General features: G+C 41.1%; 1 protein-coding gene across 1 annotated transcript in view; it reads right to left on the minus strand.

Moving 5' to 3' along the window:
• LOC134359084 (hormonally up-regulated neu tumor-associated kinase homolog B) overlaps positions 1-16,558 on the minus strand; it is a 48,040-nt gene extending 31,482 nt beyond the window's left edge. Inside the window, exons 1-4 of the mRNA XM_063072008.1 lie at positions 16,307-16,558; positions 12,958-13,250; positions 5,885-5,940; positions 3,783-3,915 (exon numbers count right to left, since the gene is read on the minus strand). Of these exons, the coding sequence (XP_062928078.1) occupies positions 3,783-3,915; positions 5,885-5,940; positions 12,958-13,250; positions 16,307-16,558 (734 nt within the window). The remainder of the gene's footprint in view (positions 1-3,782; positions 3,916-5,884; positions 5,941-12,957; positions 13,251-16,306) is intronic.
• Between the last annotated feature and the right edge of the window lie 2,060 nt (positions 16,559-18,618).

The following is an 18,618-nucleotide window of genomic DNA, read 5'->3' on the forward strand; positions in this document are numbered from 1 at the left end:
CGGTCTTCTGCCTTTTTTCAAACACAGCTACCTCTCTCTTTTTCTGAAGAGACACATGCTACACTTTTTAAAAACTCAACCATCTCTCTCCTCTTGCGAAGAAAAAACACAGTGCATCTCAACAGGTAGGTAGATGTCTCGGGTTCATTTTAAAAGTTACTTAAAAAACACAGGAACTGGGGAAACTTGCATACCTAGATTCTTTTCTTTAGTGAGGTAGTCACAAATGACATGGAGGTGTAAAGGCAAATGTCATCCACGTACTTTTAAAATATAACCCATAGTGAATTATGTACCTAATAAGGAATGCTTAATCAAACAATATATTTACAATATTACTCAAATATTACTGAAGTTAGTTATAGAATCAATCAATGAATCAAAATACATTTATTATCAAAGAATGTATAAATTATACACCTTGTGATTTGTTTGCTTACAGCCACTAATGAAGAAATCCAAAGAACCCAAATTTAAAAAAAGACAGACCATAACCACATTGCAGAGAAAGAGGGAAAAGAACCATATCATGCAATCAATAGATGCAAATGACACTATTTTGAACCAGATTGAGTCCTTAAGATCCACTCCTCAGAACTGCTAGACTAGTAGGCCCAAGCCTCGAACTCAAGTTCATCATATTAGTGGGCAAAAATGCCGTAAAATTGGCAGAGATATCAGCCACCGGAGAGAGGAATAAACATCACAGGAAAGTGAGCAATACCAGTTTAACCAGTCTATCTGGGCTGGCATTTAAATTGTCCAAGTACCAAGTAGTGCCTCGCTCTAGGGCCTTGGCCCTGGCACAATGACACACTCAGACCACACAGCCCAAAGCCATTCTTGATCTCACCAAATCAGCTCCGCTCTTGATACAACCTCGCAACCGGGTTAGGTGGACCGGCATCAAAACTATTCCACCTCGACTCCTCTCCAAATCATTCACTGCAACAGTGACAGCGGTAGCAACTCAGTAGCACCATCTTAAATTGGAATGTAGAACAAGAGGGAATTGCCAGTAAGCTGTCACCCATCTTCATTGAAAGCAGTGCCGCGGGTAGATAAGGTAGTGCAAAAGGTGTTTAGCATGTTGTCTTTCATTGGTTAGGATATCGATTATAGAGTTGAGACATTATGTTGCAGATGTATAGATCATTGAGGTCATATTTGGAGTACCTTGTACAGTTTTGGTCTTTCTATTATAGGAAAGTAGTGGTTAAAATGTAAAGAGTGCTGTAAAGATTTAGGACTAGAGAGCCTGAGTGAGCCAGGCTTGGTGTTTATTCCTTGGAATGTAGGAGAATGAAGGGTGACATTCTGGAAGTGCTAACATTGAAAAGGAGCACAGATAAGGTGGATGGTGAGGTGTGAAGGGAAAGATTATAAAGGCAATTGAGCGGACAATATTTTTACGCACAGGGAGGTGAGTATCTAAGATGAGCTGCCAGAGCAGGTGGTTGAAGCAGGTACAATAGTACTTGGATAGGTACGTGGAGGCAGCACTTAGAGAAATAGTTTAAAGTTCAGAGTATATTTATTATCAATGTATAAATGATACAACCATGAGATTTATCTCCTTACAGGCAGCCACAAAACAAGAAACCCGAAAGAACCCATTTAAAAAAAAAGACAATAAAACACCCGATGGGCAGAGAGTGAGATAAACACAATTCGTGGAAACAATAAAAGCAAGCAAAAGCATTCAGAACTAAAGTGAGGCCATAAATGCCACCCACAGAGCAGCTGGAACAAGCCCACAGCCTCAGCTTCAGCTTATCACACAATGGAGAAAATTGTTGTGAAGCTCCCAGGCACAAAGCCCAGAGCAGCTGGAGCAGACCACAGCCTCAGTACCAGTGCCACAGAGAGCAGTGAGCAGATGCTGTTGAGTGGAACTGACTTGACCTTGCATCCGACACCCGGCTTTTTCAATCCATCCAACCCAGTGTTTAAATTGTCCAAGTACCAAGAAATCCCTCACACTAGGACCCAGGCCCTGTCGTTTCGATATGCTCTGGGCCACAGACCCCACCGCCATTTTCTAGCCGGTATCTGAACTTTTGAAATTGGCCCAGCGCTTACTCCTTCTCATGTCTCGACCCTTGAGTCCACCTCATTTTCAACCGCCTCTTTATTGTTTGCGGTGATCATCTATCACAATTTTCCTCAGAAAGTATCATTAATAAAGTATTTAGTTGTGTTTCTCGCTTTTTGAACGGCCAGTAAGCTGTCACCCACCTTCAGTAGCGCTATCTTAAACCGGAATATGGGCTGAAGACAGTAAATTGGGACTAGCTGGCTGGGCAGCATGGCAAGCGTAGACTAGATGGACAGAAGGACCTTTATCTGTGCTGCATTGCTCTAGGACTTCCTGTCTCTACCTCTGTTCAATATTCTTCAGACAATTGGTAAAGATCTAATGCACAACACCAAACAGTCCTGCTAAAAAAAATACAATCTATCAGCAAAAACTTTCCAAGATTTAAAGTGAAAACAGCAACAGCCGGAAGTACTCGGCAGTCCGCCAGTATCTATGGAAAGAGAAACAAAAATAATGATTTAGACTAAAGACTCTTCATGAAAACTGGGAAAGAGGGATAAACAAGTTGGTTTTAAGTCGCAGAGAAGGAGAGGGAATATTTCATAGGTCAAAGAGAACACTTGTGATAGGATGTGGCCAAGATTTATTTGAGACTGCTTCATACTTTCTGAATTTTGTAAAACACTAACAATACCCCTTTAATGAAAAAGAAATCAGATGGTGGATTAATTCTGAAACAAGACTGGCTGACTTGCAATAACATCCTAAAACAAAAGGCAATGAATATTGAAAATCTGAAATAAAAGCAGAAGATACTGTAAGTACACAGCTTCTCCATAACCTTGAGGGGCACAGTAGTGTAGTGATTAGCACAATGCTTTACAGCGCCAACTGTAAGATCAAGGTTCGATTTCCACACTACGTGTAAGAAGTTTGTGTGTTCTTCCTATGGCTGCATGGGTTTCCTCCAGGTGCTCCAGTTTCCTCCCACATTCCAAAAAATATTTGAGTTAGGGTTAGTAAGTTGAGGCCGTGCTATGTTGGTGCATATGCATGGTGACACTCAGCACAGTTCAGATTGATTTTAATTGGACAGAAAGGACACATTTAACTATGTTTCAATGTACAAGAATCAAATAAAACTAATATTAATCTTGAGGTATTTCTTGTTTTTATTTATAATTTTCACTTTATTTATTTATAGTAGGATGAATCCATTCATATTAATTTTTTTGTGAACAATCTTAACATGATCAAACTGAGCAACAAATCCAATGCGTTAGAGTAGTGCTTACAGGAACTTGAAGGGAAGACAAATGGGGGAAACCTGACCTTGGTTGTAAGCACCAGGCAATGACCATATCAACAAAGGAGGATGTAACCATTTCCAGTCATTGGCAGCACCATCAATCTATCACCCAACAGCAACACCTGAGAATTGCTATTTCCAAGAAACCTCAGCAACCAGATACACAAATACTGTCAACTTCAACAAAAGTAAATATGACATAACACACTAGTATATTGTGCCTCGAGAATATAACACTACAGACAAATTTCTTTTCCAAGAGAGAAAATAATAATTGCACATGCCTGAAATGCACAGCAAATCATTTAACATTTATAAGAGAAAATGTTATGTTGTTCTTGGCAGTGAGGTAGCACCAATTGAAAAGCATGTCATTTATGTAGATATCCTATTCCAAGAGACAGATTACTTCTAATACAACTCAGTACCTACATTGACCAGACATCCACCTTGGGACCATATTTCTTATGAGCCAGGAGCTCTGGGGCAGCATAGGCTGGACTCCCGCACTGTGTATTCAATAATTCCTGGCTGTCATTCTTCAGAGTGTTGCTTAATCCAAAATCTACATCAAAGAGATTATTCAATTTTAAATGAATACCAAATAAAAGACCAAAGAACTCGAAAAGTGGATTTAAAAAAATATATATTAATGATTGCTTGTTTAATTCCCTATTTCTCTTGGCTTTCTTGCTGAGCAATCATCCTCCAAGTTAGAAATTACAGGAAATATATCTGCTTTCCAACTTATGCCCTTGAAAACTTTACTTTAGGCTGAAGATTTACAAGTGTGAACTAGCAGAAATAATTCTCCAATTTTTACAAACTGTTCTCAATTCTTGAAAAGCAGCAGAACAGAAATATCTAGTCATGTCATCCATTAATTTGATTGTTATAAAGAAATTTTCTCAATCAACAGCCCTTAAATATTAGCACTCATATTTTAGTATCTAACTCTTTTGGTTACACCGCTGTTTATTTTTTCCTGTTTTGGAAACATACATTATCCTCTCAAAACTAATCTATAAGCTTCAAGACCTTGGCCTCAATAAATCCTTGAGCAATTGGATCCTCAATTTGTCCTCGCTTGTAGACCCCAGTCAGTCCAGACTGGCAACAACATCCCCTCCATGATCTCCATCAGCACAGGTGCACCTGAAGGATGTGTGCTTACCCCCTGCTCTATTCATTTTACACTTATGACCGTGTGGCTAAGCACAACTCCAATGCTATATACAAGTTTGCTGATGACACCACTGGCGTAGGCCTAATCAAAGGTGGAGATGAATCAGTCCATAGGAGAGAGGTTGAAAATCTGGCTGAGTGGTGCCATAACAACAACCTCTTACTCAATGTCTACAAGACCTGATTATTGACTTCAGGAGGAGGAAACCAGAGGTCCATGAATCAATCCTCTTTGGAGGATCAGAAGTGGAGAGGGTCAACAACTTTACATTCCTTGGTGTTATCACTTCGGAGGATCTGTCCTAGGCCCAGCATGTAAGGGAAATTATGCAGAAAGCATGGCAGCACCTCTACTTCATTAAGAGTTTGTGAACATTCAGCATGACATCTAAAATTATGACAAACTTCTCTGGATGTGTATTGGAGAGTAAAATTGATTTGCTGCATCATAGACTGGTAGAGAAACGTCAGTGCCCGTGAATAGTAAATTCTACAAAAGGTAATAGATATGGCCTAGTCCATCATGGGTAAAGCCCTCCCCACCTTTGAGCACTTCTACACGGAGCGTTTTTGCAGGAAAGCAGCATCCATCATCAGGGAGCCCCACCAGCCAGGTCATGCTCTCTTCTCGCTACTGCCATCAGGAAGAAGGTACAGGAGTCTCAGGACCTATACCACCAGGTTCAGGAACAGTTACTACCCCTCAACCATCAGGCTCTTGAACCAAAGGAGGATAACCTCACTCAACTTCACTTGCCCCATCATTGAAATGTTCCTACAACCTATGGACTAACTGTCAAGAACTCTTCATCTCATGCTCTCAATATCTATCGCTTATTTATTTATTATTATTATTTCTTTCTCTTTGAATTTGCAGAGTTTGTTGTCTTTTGCACACTGGTTGGATACCCAGTTGGTGCAGTCATTCATTGATTCAGTATGTCTGCAAGAAAATGAATCTCGGTGTTGTATTGTGTGATATATATGTACTTTGATGATAAATTTACTTTGAACTTTGTATTTTGATTGCTATAATGTATGTATTTCCATTGCCTTACTAAGCCATTTCAAATCCTCCAACATCCTATTCCAAAAAGTGAGAAGACCTGACTTCATTAGTGACTGAGCTGAAATCATACATTTTGCATGACTACCTCCAAAGTTTCAATTATCCTTATTCTGTTTGAATTGAAATCCTTTTGCTGCTACTTTGATGATGACCACCGCCAGGTTATTTTAAGTGGGTAGCAAAGAACTCCAGCTTCAGTAGCACATTTTTTATCAGTAGTTTTGAATTTACTACCTTTACTGCTTTAGTTTCTGATCATTTCATAATGTTCCACACTTACCAATGATTTTAATGTTGTTATTTTCATCAAGGAGAAAGTTTTCTATTTTCAAATCCCTTGAGGAAAAATTAAAAACATGATATGTTCAAATGAAGTCATTCAAACCAGCAATTATTTTAGATTTAAATTGTTTTCGACTGATCTTGTTTTTCATGATTCTTACAAGTCACATATAAAGAGCTGACACACTGTATGTCTCTATTTCCAGTGCCAGAGACAGAATGTTTCCCACTCAAGCTCTTAAGCCACTGTGAGGACATATCTGGAAAGTGTGAACCAGAACCCAATGACCCTTACCTAGTTCTACAGACGTGCCACAGGAAATATCCTATCTGGATGCATCACTCCTTCGTATGGCAACTGCTTTGCCCAAGACCACAAAAAACTACAGAGAGTTGTAAACACAGCCCAGTCTATCATGAAAACCAGCCTCCATTCCATTGACTCAATCTACACTTCCTGCGGTCTTGGGAAAGCCCCAATATTATCAAGGGCCCTTCCCTCCCCAGTCATTGTCTCTTCTCTCTCTTCCATTGGGAAGAATATACAAGGGTTTGAGAAGATGTACCACTAGGTTCAGGGACAGCTTCTAACACACTGTTATAGGAGCAGACTGCCAGATTTGGGTGGGTTTCATGTTCTGAACAATGAAGCCAAGGTCCAGATAAAGGAGAATGTGGTTTATTTGGTATTAGCTGTAAAAGGATGGCCATGTGTTTGAGGCTGCAGACTCGTTAAGCATTTTGCTATGTCATTGGCTCCTAACTGGACTGAAAGCATAAATTGGAAAGGCTTGTCAAACCAAACTGAGAACATCTTCAAAGGAGGAGATACTGGGTGCTGAGCTTCCAGTTTGAGAGCCCCTGATTTTCTTCGCCCCCAACTTACTCATAGAACACATGCATTAGCCATAGCTGAGGTTTCTAAAACTAGAGGCATAGATTTAGGTAAGGACAAGATTTAGGAGGGCCCTCAAGAATATTTTCACCTATAGACTTGTTGGAATCTGGAGTGTACTACTAGAACATCTGGAAAACCTGAAAGCAAGTACCACCGGACTCAAAGACAGCTACTGTAATGAGACTATTAAGTAGTTCCCTAGTAAAATATGATGAACTCTTGATCTCAGAATCCACCTTATTATTATCTTGTATCTTATTGTTTACCTGCATGCCACTTTCTCCATAGCTGTTGCATTTCATTCTACGTTGATATTGTTTTACCTTGTTCTACCTCAATGCACTGTGTAATCACTTGATCTGAATGTACTGTAGATAAGACAAGCTTTTCACTGTACCACAGTATATAAACTAACACCAATACCAATGCTGTCACAATGTTTAAGAAGTACCTCAATAAGCACTTGAATGACCAAGGCAATGAATGCTATGGACCGAGTGATGGGGGTGAATGGGATTAGCAGATGTTTCAAAGTTCAAAGTAAACTTATTATCGAAGTACATATATGTCACCATATACTACTCGAAGATTCATTTTCTTGTGGGCATTTACAGAAAATGCAAAGAAGCACAATAGAATCAATGAAAAACTGCACACAAGATGGAAAAAGAACAATGTGCAAAAGACAAAAAATGTGCAAATACAAAAATAAGACAGCAAAATAATAATAAACAAATGATTAAATAATAAATATTGAGAATATTACTTGTAGAGTCCTTGAAAGTGAAACCACAGGTTGTAGAAAACTGTTCAATGTTGGGATGAGTGAAGTTATCCATTCTGGTTCAGAAGCCTGTTGGTTGGGGTTAATAACTGTCCCTAAACCTGGTGGTATGGGTCCTGAGGCTCCAGTACCTTCTTCCTGATGGTAGCAGTTAGAAGAGAGCATGGCCTGGCTGGAGGGGATCCTTAATGATGGTTGCTGCTTTCCTGTGACAGTACCCCTTGCAGATATACACAAGGTGGGGAGGGCTTTAACTGTGACAGACTGGGCTTTATATAGCCTAGATGTAGCCAGGTCCATTAGACACTTGGTGAGCCAAAAGGACTATTGCCTTTATGATACTAATGTTATGAGTGAAGGGTTGTCTTGGGATCTGCTCGGCAGAATTCTATCACTGACTCTGCTGCTGTGTCTGAGGAGGTTCTTTTATTTATGTCAGACCACTGGACGACTGTGTTGTGACAACTATCATGAACACCCGCTGCACAATTGTACAATTCTTCCTGTAAATTTGACTTACCTGTTTGTGGAAAGTCTAAAGACAAGTCTGATAAAATGTTAAACTCTCCAGCATCTAAGTGGGTACAGAGACCATTTGCAACACACACAAAATGCTGGAGGAATTCAACAGGTCTGGCAGCACCTATGGAAATGAATAAAGAGTTGACATTTCGGGCGAAGGCCCTTCTTCAGGACTGAAATAGAAGGGGGAAGACACCAGAATGAAAAGATTGAGGGAGGGGAAGGAGGATAGCTAGAAGGTGATAGGTGAAGCCATGTAGATAGGGAAAGATACGGCTTGAGAAGAAGGAACCTGTAGGAGAGGAGAGCAGAGACAAGGAGAAGGGGAAGGGGGACGGTACTCAGGAGACGTGATGGGCAGGTGAGAGGTGATAAAAGGCCAGAGCAGGGAATAGAAGAGGGGAGGGAGAGGGAAATCTACATTCATGCCATTTTATGTCCCTGTACACAAAACAGAAGCCTCAGTTATTGCTGCATGCCGTTGGCCTGAGAAGTTGGGCCACCTTCTTGAAGGGATTGTATGCACAGCTTGTTGGCACCTTAGAATGTGAATGGTCACTATATCACAAGAACAAATTTAACGCTATTCTTTAAAGCACAAAGCAAACTATTTGCTTTCTTAAATTTTTATCACCTTGTCTTCTGCTGGCAGGAATTTATGAATATGCACCTCCTGTAAATATGCATCTACTTGAGAATATTGCCAGTGGGTAAGATTGCCTCTTTATATCACTGCTTGCCAAGTGTACTACTTCAAGCAGAAAATGCATCTGCAATCTGCCTGTCCATTTCACCACCTTACATTTTCCTAAAATCTGCTATTCAATGTATTGCCCAATAATTGGTTATATGTAATATCTACAAATAACCAACACCAGAGTCTAGGTCATTTATTGAAAATTAGGTAATTAAGTAATCTAATACTAATCCTTGACTCCTACCCCCACCCCTTCCCAACTCCCTGCTTTCCGTGGTGATCGCTCCCTCCATAATTCTCTTGTCTATTTACTCCTCCCCACTAACTTCCCTCCTGCAACATATTCCTGCAAGTGACAGAAGTGCTACACCTATCCTTTCACCTCCTCCCTTCCCTCAATTCAGGAGCCCAAACAGTAACTTCCAGGAGTGGCAACACTTCACCTACGAATCTCTTGGGGTCATCTATTCTATCTGGTGCTCCCAATGTGGCCTCCTCTACTTTGGTGAGACCCAATGTAAACAGAGGGATTGCTTTGTCAAACACCTCCACTCCATCTGCCAAAAACAGAATTTCCCAGTAGCTAACCTTTTTAATTCCCATCTGCACTCCCGTTCCTCTTTTGCCACAATGAAGTCACTCTCAGGGTGGAAGAGCCATGCCTCATTTTCCATCTAGTTAGCCTCAACCTGATGGCATGAACACCGATTTCTCCTTCCGGTTGTTTTTTTTCTCTCTCCCTTCCCTCTTTCTCTGTCCTGACTTTGGTCTCCTGCCTCTTCTCCTCACCAGCCTATCACCTCCTTCTTCCCTTTTTATTCTGGCATCTTCCCCCTTTCTTTCCTGTCCTGAAGAAGGATCTCAACCTGAAACGTTGATTGTTTATTCGTTTCCATAGATGCTTCCTGACCTGCTGATTTCCTCCGACGTGTTGTGTGTGTTGCCCTGATTCTTCCCTCTTTTACCCTTCCAGTCAGGAAAATATCAATTCCTTGCCTCTCTCTGCCTCCTATTGCTTAAAATATTCAATGCCTAAGTTACAATGATTCCTTTAACACCACCTGTTACTTGAATTGATAAATAATATGAAATCATTTTTACACTTCTTGGTTTCCAGCAGCCCCCTGAGTCTTTCTTGTTAATACCTCCTAGAGCCGTAAGATCCATCCATTAGAACAAAGGGCCTATAGCAATACCGTTAACTACAATTCATACATTCAAGTGACATGAAAAATTGACTGAGCAATGTGTTACAGTTCCTTCCTTGTCACTTGGTCAAAATCCTGAAACTCCATGCCTACAAACACCCCTGGTGTAAGCTCAGTTTGGGCTGGCAAGTGGTAAGTAACATTCGAGCCACACAAGTGCCAGACAATGACCATCTCCAACAAGAGAGGCTCTAACCATCGTCCCTCGACATTCAGTGGCATCACCATCACTGAATCCCCTACCATCAACATCCTGGGGGGTTACCATTGACAGGAATCCAACTGATCTTGGCTACCAGAGCAGGTAAAAGGCTGGGAATCCTGTGGCGTGTAACTCACCTTCTGATTCCCTGCAGTGTATCCACCATCTCCAAGGCTCAGGACAGGAGTGTAATGGAATGCTTGCCACTCTCCTGGATGAGTGCAGCTCCATCAACACTCAAGACACCATCCAGTACACGGCAGCCCACTTGATTGGTACCCCTTCCACAAGCACCCAATCCCTTCATCATCGACGAACAGTTGTAGCAGTGTGTACTATCTACTGTTACGAGAATACACATAAAATTAAGATGTTTGCTGGCCTGGGCTAGCATCAGTGGCATCAGCAGTTGGTCTGCCACCTGCCCTCAGGGGAAGGAGAGATAAGGAACAATGGAGCAGCGTCTGGAGATGTGTAATGAAGGGATGTGGGAGAGAGAGCTGTCTGGAGCGGCTCCCCCCCTTTGAACCCTGAACTGTTTGAAGTGATGGACAGGCGATACCCCAGCAGGGGGATAAAAAGGGACAGGTTCGCTAAGACAGACACACACGCCACCCGAGGTAACGAGACCCTGGAAGCGGTGCGCCTCTCACGAGTGGTGAGAAGTACCGGACAACGCACAGGGTGGAAAGGTACGATCAGCAGGAACCCGGTGTGTGTCCGCCCTTGCCTGGGTGCCGGGTTCACTGCAGAGGATCGACCGCATCTGGAGGAGGGGTCACAGTCGGTGACCTCAGGTGACATCACCAAGGACCCGCCCAAAAGCTGTTTGCGAGCCATCTCGCTGGTCTGTGAGCCATCTTGCTGGTCTGTGAGTGAAGCCGTTCTGAATGATCAGTTGTTCCTATTCTATGTCTCTCTTCCCCCACCTTGTCCATCGCCATGGCAACGATTACTGCGAATTGAACTACTAACTGGACTGAACTTTGAGTCATTTTGAAATTGGTCATTTACCCCTAGACAACGATAGAGCTTGATTGATGCTGTTATCTTACTTCTGTGCACATGTGTGTTTATCATCACTGAATTGTTGCATTTATTATCCTTTCGATTACTGTGTTGCTTGTTTCTTTAATAAAACTTTCTTAGTTCTAGTACTCCAGACTCCAACTGAGTGATCCATTTCTGCTGGTTTGGCAACCCAGTTACGGGGTACGTAACACTACAAAATGCACTGCAACAACGCACTAAAATTCCTAGGGCAGCACCTTCCAGACCCACAACCACTACCATCTAGAAGGTCGAGAACAGCAGATACCTGGGAACACCACCACTTGGAAATCCCCCTCCAAATCACTCACCATCCTGACTTGGAAACATATTGCTGTTCCTTCATTGTCGCTGGGTCAAAACCATGGAATTCCCTCCCTATCAGCACTATGGGTGTTCTGACACCTCAGGGACTGCAGCCGTTCAAGAAGGCAGCTCATCACCACCTTCTCAAGGGCAACTAGGGACGGGCAATAAACGCTGGCTTAGCTGGTGATGCCCACATCCCGTAAGTGAATAAATTTTAAAAATTAAGAAAATGGCCTACTACTACCTCCTGCTCAAGGGCAGCTTGGGATAAGCATTAAATTTTGACCCTACTGGTGATGCCCACATCTTGTACATAAGTGAAACAGACATAACAGTGCCTAAAGCAAGTGTAGGTATAATTCCCCTCCTTATTATCCTTTCATTCTGATTTGCACAAATCCCATAAACTTGAAAGAAAGGGCATAAACTGTGTTTAATAAGAATTATTTTTCCATTCTGTCCTCAGTTCTCTTTCTTCCCTCCAGTCAGGAAAATGTCCATTCCTTGCTTCTTTCTGCCTCCAATTCCTTAAGTATCTCAGGAATTCAGGAACCTGGTGTGAACTTTGAATAGAGCTTTGTGTCTATTTGAATCATCTGTGCATAGCAAACTTTCTATCAGCATTGGGTCATAGAGTCATCGAGAGCTGTAGAATCATTCAGTAGAGAAGCAGACATTGTGGAGCATCATATCCATGCTGATCATTAAGCTCCCATCTATTTCATTTTCTATCACTTGTGCATAGTATTCTATGTCTTTGTTATTCAAGTGTTCATTCAGACTTTGTTTAATGTTGTGAAAGTACCTGTCTAGACCACCTTCACAGGCATTATATTCCAGATTGTAACCATCTTTCAGAGGAAAAGGATACCTCTAAACTTTTTACTGCTCATATCAAACTCAGCTGCTCTTGTTTTAGGTGGTTCTGTTGTGGCAAAAAAAATTTTTATTATCCACTGATCTAAGCCTCTCATAATTTTGTACACTTCTGTCAGGTTCCAAACTCCCCATCTCCCCCCCCCCCCCCGCCCCCCATCAACAACTCAGCCTTCTCTCGTTTAAGGAAAATAAACTAGCCTACTTAGTTTCTCTTCATAACTTAAATGTTCCATCAAATGTTTCCAATGCAATCACAATTTTCCTGTTGTGTAGTGAACCGAATTATGTACAAGATTTTACAAAGGCGCACAATGACCTCCATCGTCTTATACTTTATGCCCCAGCTAATAACGATCATAATTCTGTATGCCATTTTGAGCAATATGAAATCACCTCACAATCTGTTAGTTGAAATGCTGAAGGCTCCTGAACAGATGCTCATAAGTTATGAGTGCGAGCAGACAAGTATCTGAAGGGCACTGGCTATCTCTGAGGAAGGGAATGAAATATCTTTGATCCTACCTGTGCACTATGGCATGGCGATGGAGGTGTTCCACAGCTGACAGAATCTGCCTGGTGTATTTTCTCACTTCCCTTTCTTCAAGCTTTTTCTTTTCACTTATTCTGTCCATCAGATCTCCCCCTTGGCATAGTTCCATTGCCATGTAGTAGGAGTTCTCAGTCTCCAGTGTTTCAAAGAGTTGCACGATATTGGGGTGTTTGATCATTTGGTGAATGCGAGGTTCTCTTTTCATGTTCTTCTGTATGTACGTGTCCTGCTTTGCTTTCTTCTTGTCAATCACTTTGATGGCCACCTGGTCAATATATCAACTCGAGTTAGTTGGTGAACATTTGAAAAAGGTGGTCTAGAGATTTGATTGTGATTCGAATCTTTGACAGCCATAAAGTGGTACCTGGCGGTACAGTGTGATAGGAATTGAGTGTGCTAGATCAAACTGCAGTTTCAAATCAAACTACTAGTCATAACATCTTCTTTTTACCAGTTAAAGAATGGATCCCATTCTGGTTGCAGAGTTTATTCGTGAATTTAGTTTTCACAAAATCCCTGACTCGACACATGGAAGCTGAGCTGTGCAACTATTACATACAAACAAGAGAAGCCTACAAAAATTAAAGTACATCCATTTGCACCACCGTGGGAGCCAAGATTGTTTGTTCTGCGACGCGGTCAGGTTTATCCAACCGTCTTGCAGGTAAGAGAAAATCTGCAGATGCTGGAAATCCGAGCAACATACACAAAATGCTAGAGGAACTCAGCAGGCCAGGCAGCATCTAGGAAAAGAGTACAGTTGATGTTGTGGGCCAAAGCCCTTTGGCAGGCCTGAAACGTTAACTATACTCTTTTCCTAGATGCTGCCTGGCCTGCTGAGTTCCTCCAGCATTTTGTTTCCATTGTTTTGGGCTGTGTTATTCAATGCTGCCAGTGGCAAGTGTGTTCATTTAATGACACATTAGGACTACCTTTCTGATACATACAGGAAGAGTGATATTAAACAAAATTCATCACACTGCATGGTGTCTGATAAAAATTTAACTGATAAAAATTCAGTGATTGGCAAAACTGGTTCAAAACTGGACCAATTGCAAGTTTGTGCTTGAAAGCACTGAATTAGCGAATGATGAACAAGCTTTGTCAGGAAAGTGATTGAGATGAGTACAAATGCAACATTTAAGAGGCATTTGGATAGGTACATGGAGGGGAAGGGTATAGGCTGAACGTAGGCAGTTGGGACTATCAGGGAGGATACTGTGGTCTGCATGAACCAGCTGGGCTAAAAGGCCTGTTTCTCTGATGTATTACTCCATGACTGGAAACAAAACTGCAGGGGCCAAAAATTCGAAATAAAAACTGAGTCATAGACTAGCTTTATCACTCAGATTTTATTTCTCACCTATAGTCTAACACAAGTCAGTAACCATTTCAGATTTATAACGGAAAGGTTCCATTAAGCAATATCCTGATGAATCTCCTCTGCACCATTTCAAATGCAATCATATCTTTCTCCTTGTGCGGAGAACAGAATTATATACAATATTCCAACGGTGCATAACCAAAATTTTACAAAGTTGCACAATGACCCCCATGATCTTATATTGTCTGCTCCAGCTAATGAAGCACTTAGCAGGTCAGGCAGCATCTACGGAGAGAGAAATAAATATACTGTTGCAGTTTATAAATTCTCATTAGAACTGATCTGGTGTAAACTAGAAAGATTAGTAACCTGAAATTATTGAATGTGATGTTGAGCATTGTGTCAGAAAATGAGGTTTGAACAGTGTAAGTGGTCAAAGACGGAGAATCCAGGCTGGGAATAGAATGAAGAATTATAGTGATGGAAATTGGAAGTCAGTGTCACCTGTAAAATTGTTTCAGCATGGAAGTGAACCTAACAAATAAGTTGAGGCAAATCATTAGGATTAAAATTAAAGAGTTTAATTTTATTTTGGCATCAAGCTTTATTACATGGCTCCATTCTTTAATACAATGTTAAATCATATGAATCTTCAGTGTGCACGTGTACATCCCAAAGACTTACAGATTATGAGGTAAAAGCTTACCTTTAAAGGTACTGCAAAAGATACCTTTGCAGATGCTGTCAAATTGCAACTAAATTTGACGCTTACATCAGGGTGGGGTAATTATGGAAGAAGATTCTTAGGGGAAAGAATTACATACATCTGGGAAAACATGCACATTTTAAGTAAATTGGATTCAAAACTGGCCTTGCCATAGAAGACCTAATGTACTAGTAGATGGGTGTTTCTCTGACTGGAAATCAGTGACCAGTGGTGTTCAGCAGTGATCGATGCTGAGAGCTCTATCTGTCCCAGCATTACATACTATATGTTGTGATTAGTGAGAAAAGCTGTCAAAGGATACAACAAAATACAGATTAGTTGGCAATATGGTAGCCTCAACTTTAGTACAAACAATGTATTTTCATAACATCAGTACTGACCAAGTATGTCTACTCCAGTAGTAGGAGAAATGATCACAATGCTGTAGTTGTGGAGACCTTTTCCCATATCCTTTGATCTAAAGCCAATCGCTGAGCATCAATTGACACTGGTAGAAAAGAGTTCTAAATTGGTTTACTCCTTACCCGTGGGGGCGTTTTCCAAATTTTCTACCAGCATTACGACCTGCTCCAATCCTAGACCTCCTCACTTGGCAGCATAGTGGGGCAGCTAGTAGAACATCGGACCAGACCCTGGTCCCGTCCTGACTCTGTGCGGAATCTGCACAGCTTTTCCCTGGTGTTCTGGATTCCCTCCCTGTCCCAAGGACATGTGGGTTGGTTGGGATAACTGGCCAGAGTAAATTGTCTCTGGTATAGGGGTGAATGGTAGAGCCTGGAGCAAGTTGAGAGAACGTACGGAAAATTTAAAAATTAGACTACTGTAGCATTAATGTAAATAGGTGGTTGGTGGTTAGTGTTGACTAAATGGGCCGAAGGACCTGTTACCCTGCTGTATGTCTCTAATTTCATGACCTCATTATAACTGATTCCATAACAACACTGTAAAAAAAGTTGAAAGAACACAATAAAGTGTGAACGCAGAACATTTAGTTCAAGTAATGTTCAAAATTGGTTAATTCAAGACAATTCTGTTAAGAATCACAGACTCAGTTTCAGCTCTGTTGTAATAATATATATTCATGAAATTCATTAATTTTATTCTTGCAAAATGGACACTGTTAGCCTTCATCCTATTAAAATTTCTTAGTCAATTTTATTTCTTTATACATTTATCAGCCTGAGACTGGGATTCCTGCAGTTCTTTAGTGTACATTTCATTTGCCATCTAATAATAAAGAATCAAGTGCCGATCACGCTAACACCTTTACCTTTTCCCCTGTTGGAACGTGCAGCCCTTCCATCACCTTAGCAAAGGAGCCTTTGTTGATCATCTTACCCACTAAGTAATTTCCGACCCGCTTTGTGTGAGAGAAACTTTTCGCTGGATCCTGAGAGAATGAGATAAAACACTCCGGCATTTCAGAGTCCTTGTTTACTTCCTCCCATACTGGCAGAGCATGGTCCGCGTCGCTCATCCCTGCGAGGATATCATCCAAAGCTGATCTGACCTCTGCAGGCATCGCTGGGCTAGCAGGAGGGATCAAGCAGCTCCCACAGGCTGGAGTTAGCTGTGTTTTGCACACATCACTGGGGAAGTGAACACAAAGCCCATTATTACTGAAGTCCTCTCTGAAGGATTACCTCCTGGTTAATGATTTGCCTTGAGGCTTACTGGTCCACTCAGCCATAGCAATAGCATAGATAATTAACCAAGCTGATATCCACTGTTGTCAGTCATGCTCACAAACCATCAATAAAGGATATTCAATCCCAACTCAGAGCTCACACAAGAGATGCTTTGTCATAGACACTGAGGATTATTGTGTAGTATAAACCAGCAGTCTGGCTTGCAGTAGAAAACATGCAGACAATGGGATTGGATAAATCACTCTTTATAATAATGAGTGCTCATCATTACCAGTGCATCTGGTAGAAGGGTCATGGAAAGAGGATAGTAGAGTGAAAAATAATGGTTAATTGTGCGCAAGCTGATAGGGTGTCTAAAAAAGGTGTATGGTATATTAGCCTTCATTGGTCGGGGGATTAAGTTCAAGAGCCGTGAAGTAATGTTGCAGCTCAGTAAAACTCTGGCTGGACCACACTTGGAATATTGGTGTTCACTTCTGCTTGTCTCATTATAGAAAGAAGATAGAAGCATTGGAGAGGGTGTAGAGGAGATTTACTAGGATGCTGTCTAGATTACACAGCACATCTTATGAGGAAAGTACAAGGGCATAGCAGAGACAGGTTTTTTACACAAAGAGTGGTGGGTGCATGGAATGGTCTGCAGGGGTGGAGGTAGAGGCAGATATATTAGGGACATTGAAGAGACTCTTAGATAGGAATGAGGATGAAAGAAAAATGGAGGGCTATGTGGAAGGGGAAGGTTAGATTGATCTTAGAGTATGTTAAGAGGTCGGCATAACATTGTGGACTGAAGAGCCTGTACTGTGATGTAGTGTTTCATATTCTGTGTTCTATGTTCTATAATTCCAAAGGGTCCAGCACTTAGAAAAGAAAGGCTGAGCTCTCCAACGTGTTGAGATGTGTCAAAATCAAAGTAGTGAGTAGCCTGCTATTACGCTGCCAAGGATACCATTCAGGACTAGAAGTGATATTGAATGCACAGCTACACATTTATTGTTGGATAATGCCTGATCTGGTGTTGTGAGGATGTCAGAACATATGATGTTAATATCCATCATGTGGACAGAGCAAATTTCTCCTAACATCAGAGGTAGGTAGGATTTTTTTTTGCCTCAAAGATATTAGTGAACCAAATGTGTTTTCATGACATTGCAGATTTTCACAAATAAAACAGTGGAGGCGTATTATGTTTCAGAAAATCCGTAGCACCTCACTTATGGAACACCAAAAAAAAAATGAACACAAAACACGCTGAAAACCTTTTTTACATAACAACGTCATCACGTCAGACCAACCTCTTAAAGTGAAACTCCCACTCAATGTTGGTGGTTGTGAATTATGTACATTTCTCCCAATCACATTACCCTACAACATTCCTGTAATTACAGTCAACATTAATGATACTAGCTTTTTATTTCAGATTTGTATCATTGAATTTAAATTACCTAGTTGCTGTGGTGGGGTTTGATCTAATTTTTCCAGATTATTACTCCAGGCCTTTAGATGACTTATCTGGTAACATAATCACTATGCGGCAGTAGTCCTAACAATTGTTGCTAGGAACATCACAAATGCAGATAGAAGATTGAGCTACAAAAGGGGGCATGAGGAATGCTGTATTTTGTGAAGCATGCTTCCAATGTAATGAACAAGTCCAACAGTAATGACAGCGGGAGCTTATTCACATTATATAGTTCTGATAATTTTTATGGCAATTAACCTGTTCTCAAAAATATTCAAAATGGACCCATTCTTCTTGAGGAAGGACTAAGACCCTGGAGTGTCTGTATTGGAGTGAATTTTTCTTGTATAGAACCGTACATATGACTTATGTAAATTGGGATTGAGGGAGATATACCTGTTCCGCACTGAAATCCATACTGACCTTCATGAACCATGTTACATGTTGATCTCAGTGAACAGACATTTCAGT

This window comes from Mobula hypostoma, chromosome 2 (assembly GCF_963921235.1).
Source record: "Mobula hypostoma chromosome 2, sMobHyp1.1, whole genome shotgun sequence".
NCBI classification, from domain to species: Eukaryota; Metazoa; Chordata; class Chondrichthyes; order Myliobatiformes; family Myliobatidae; genus Mobula; species Mobula hypostoma.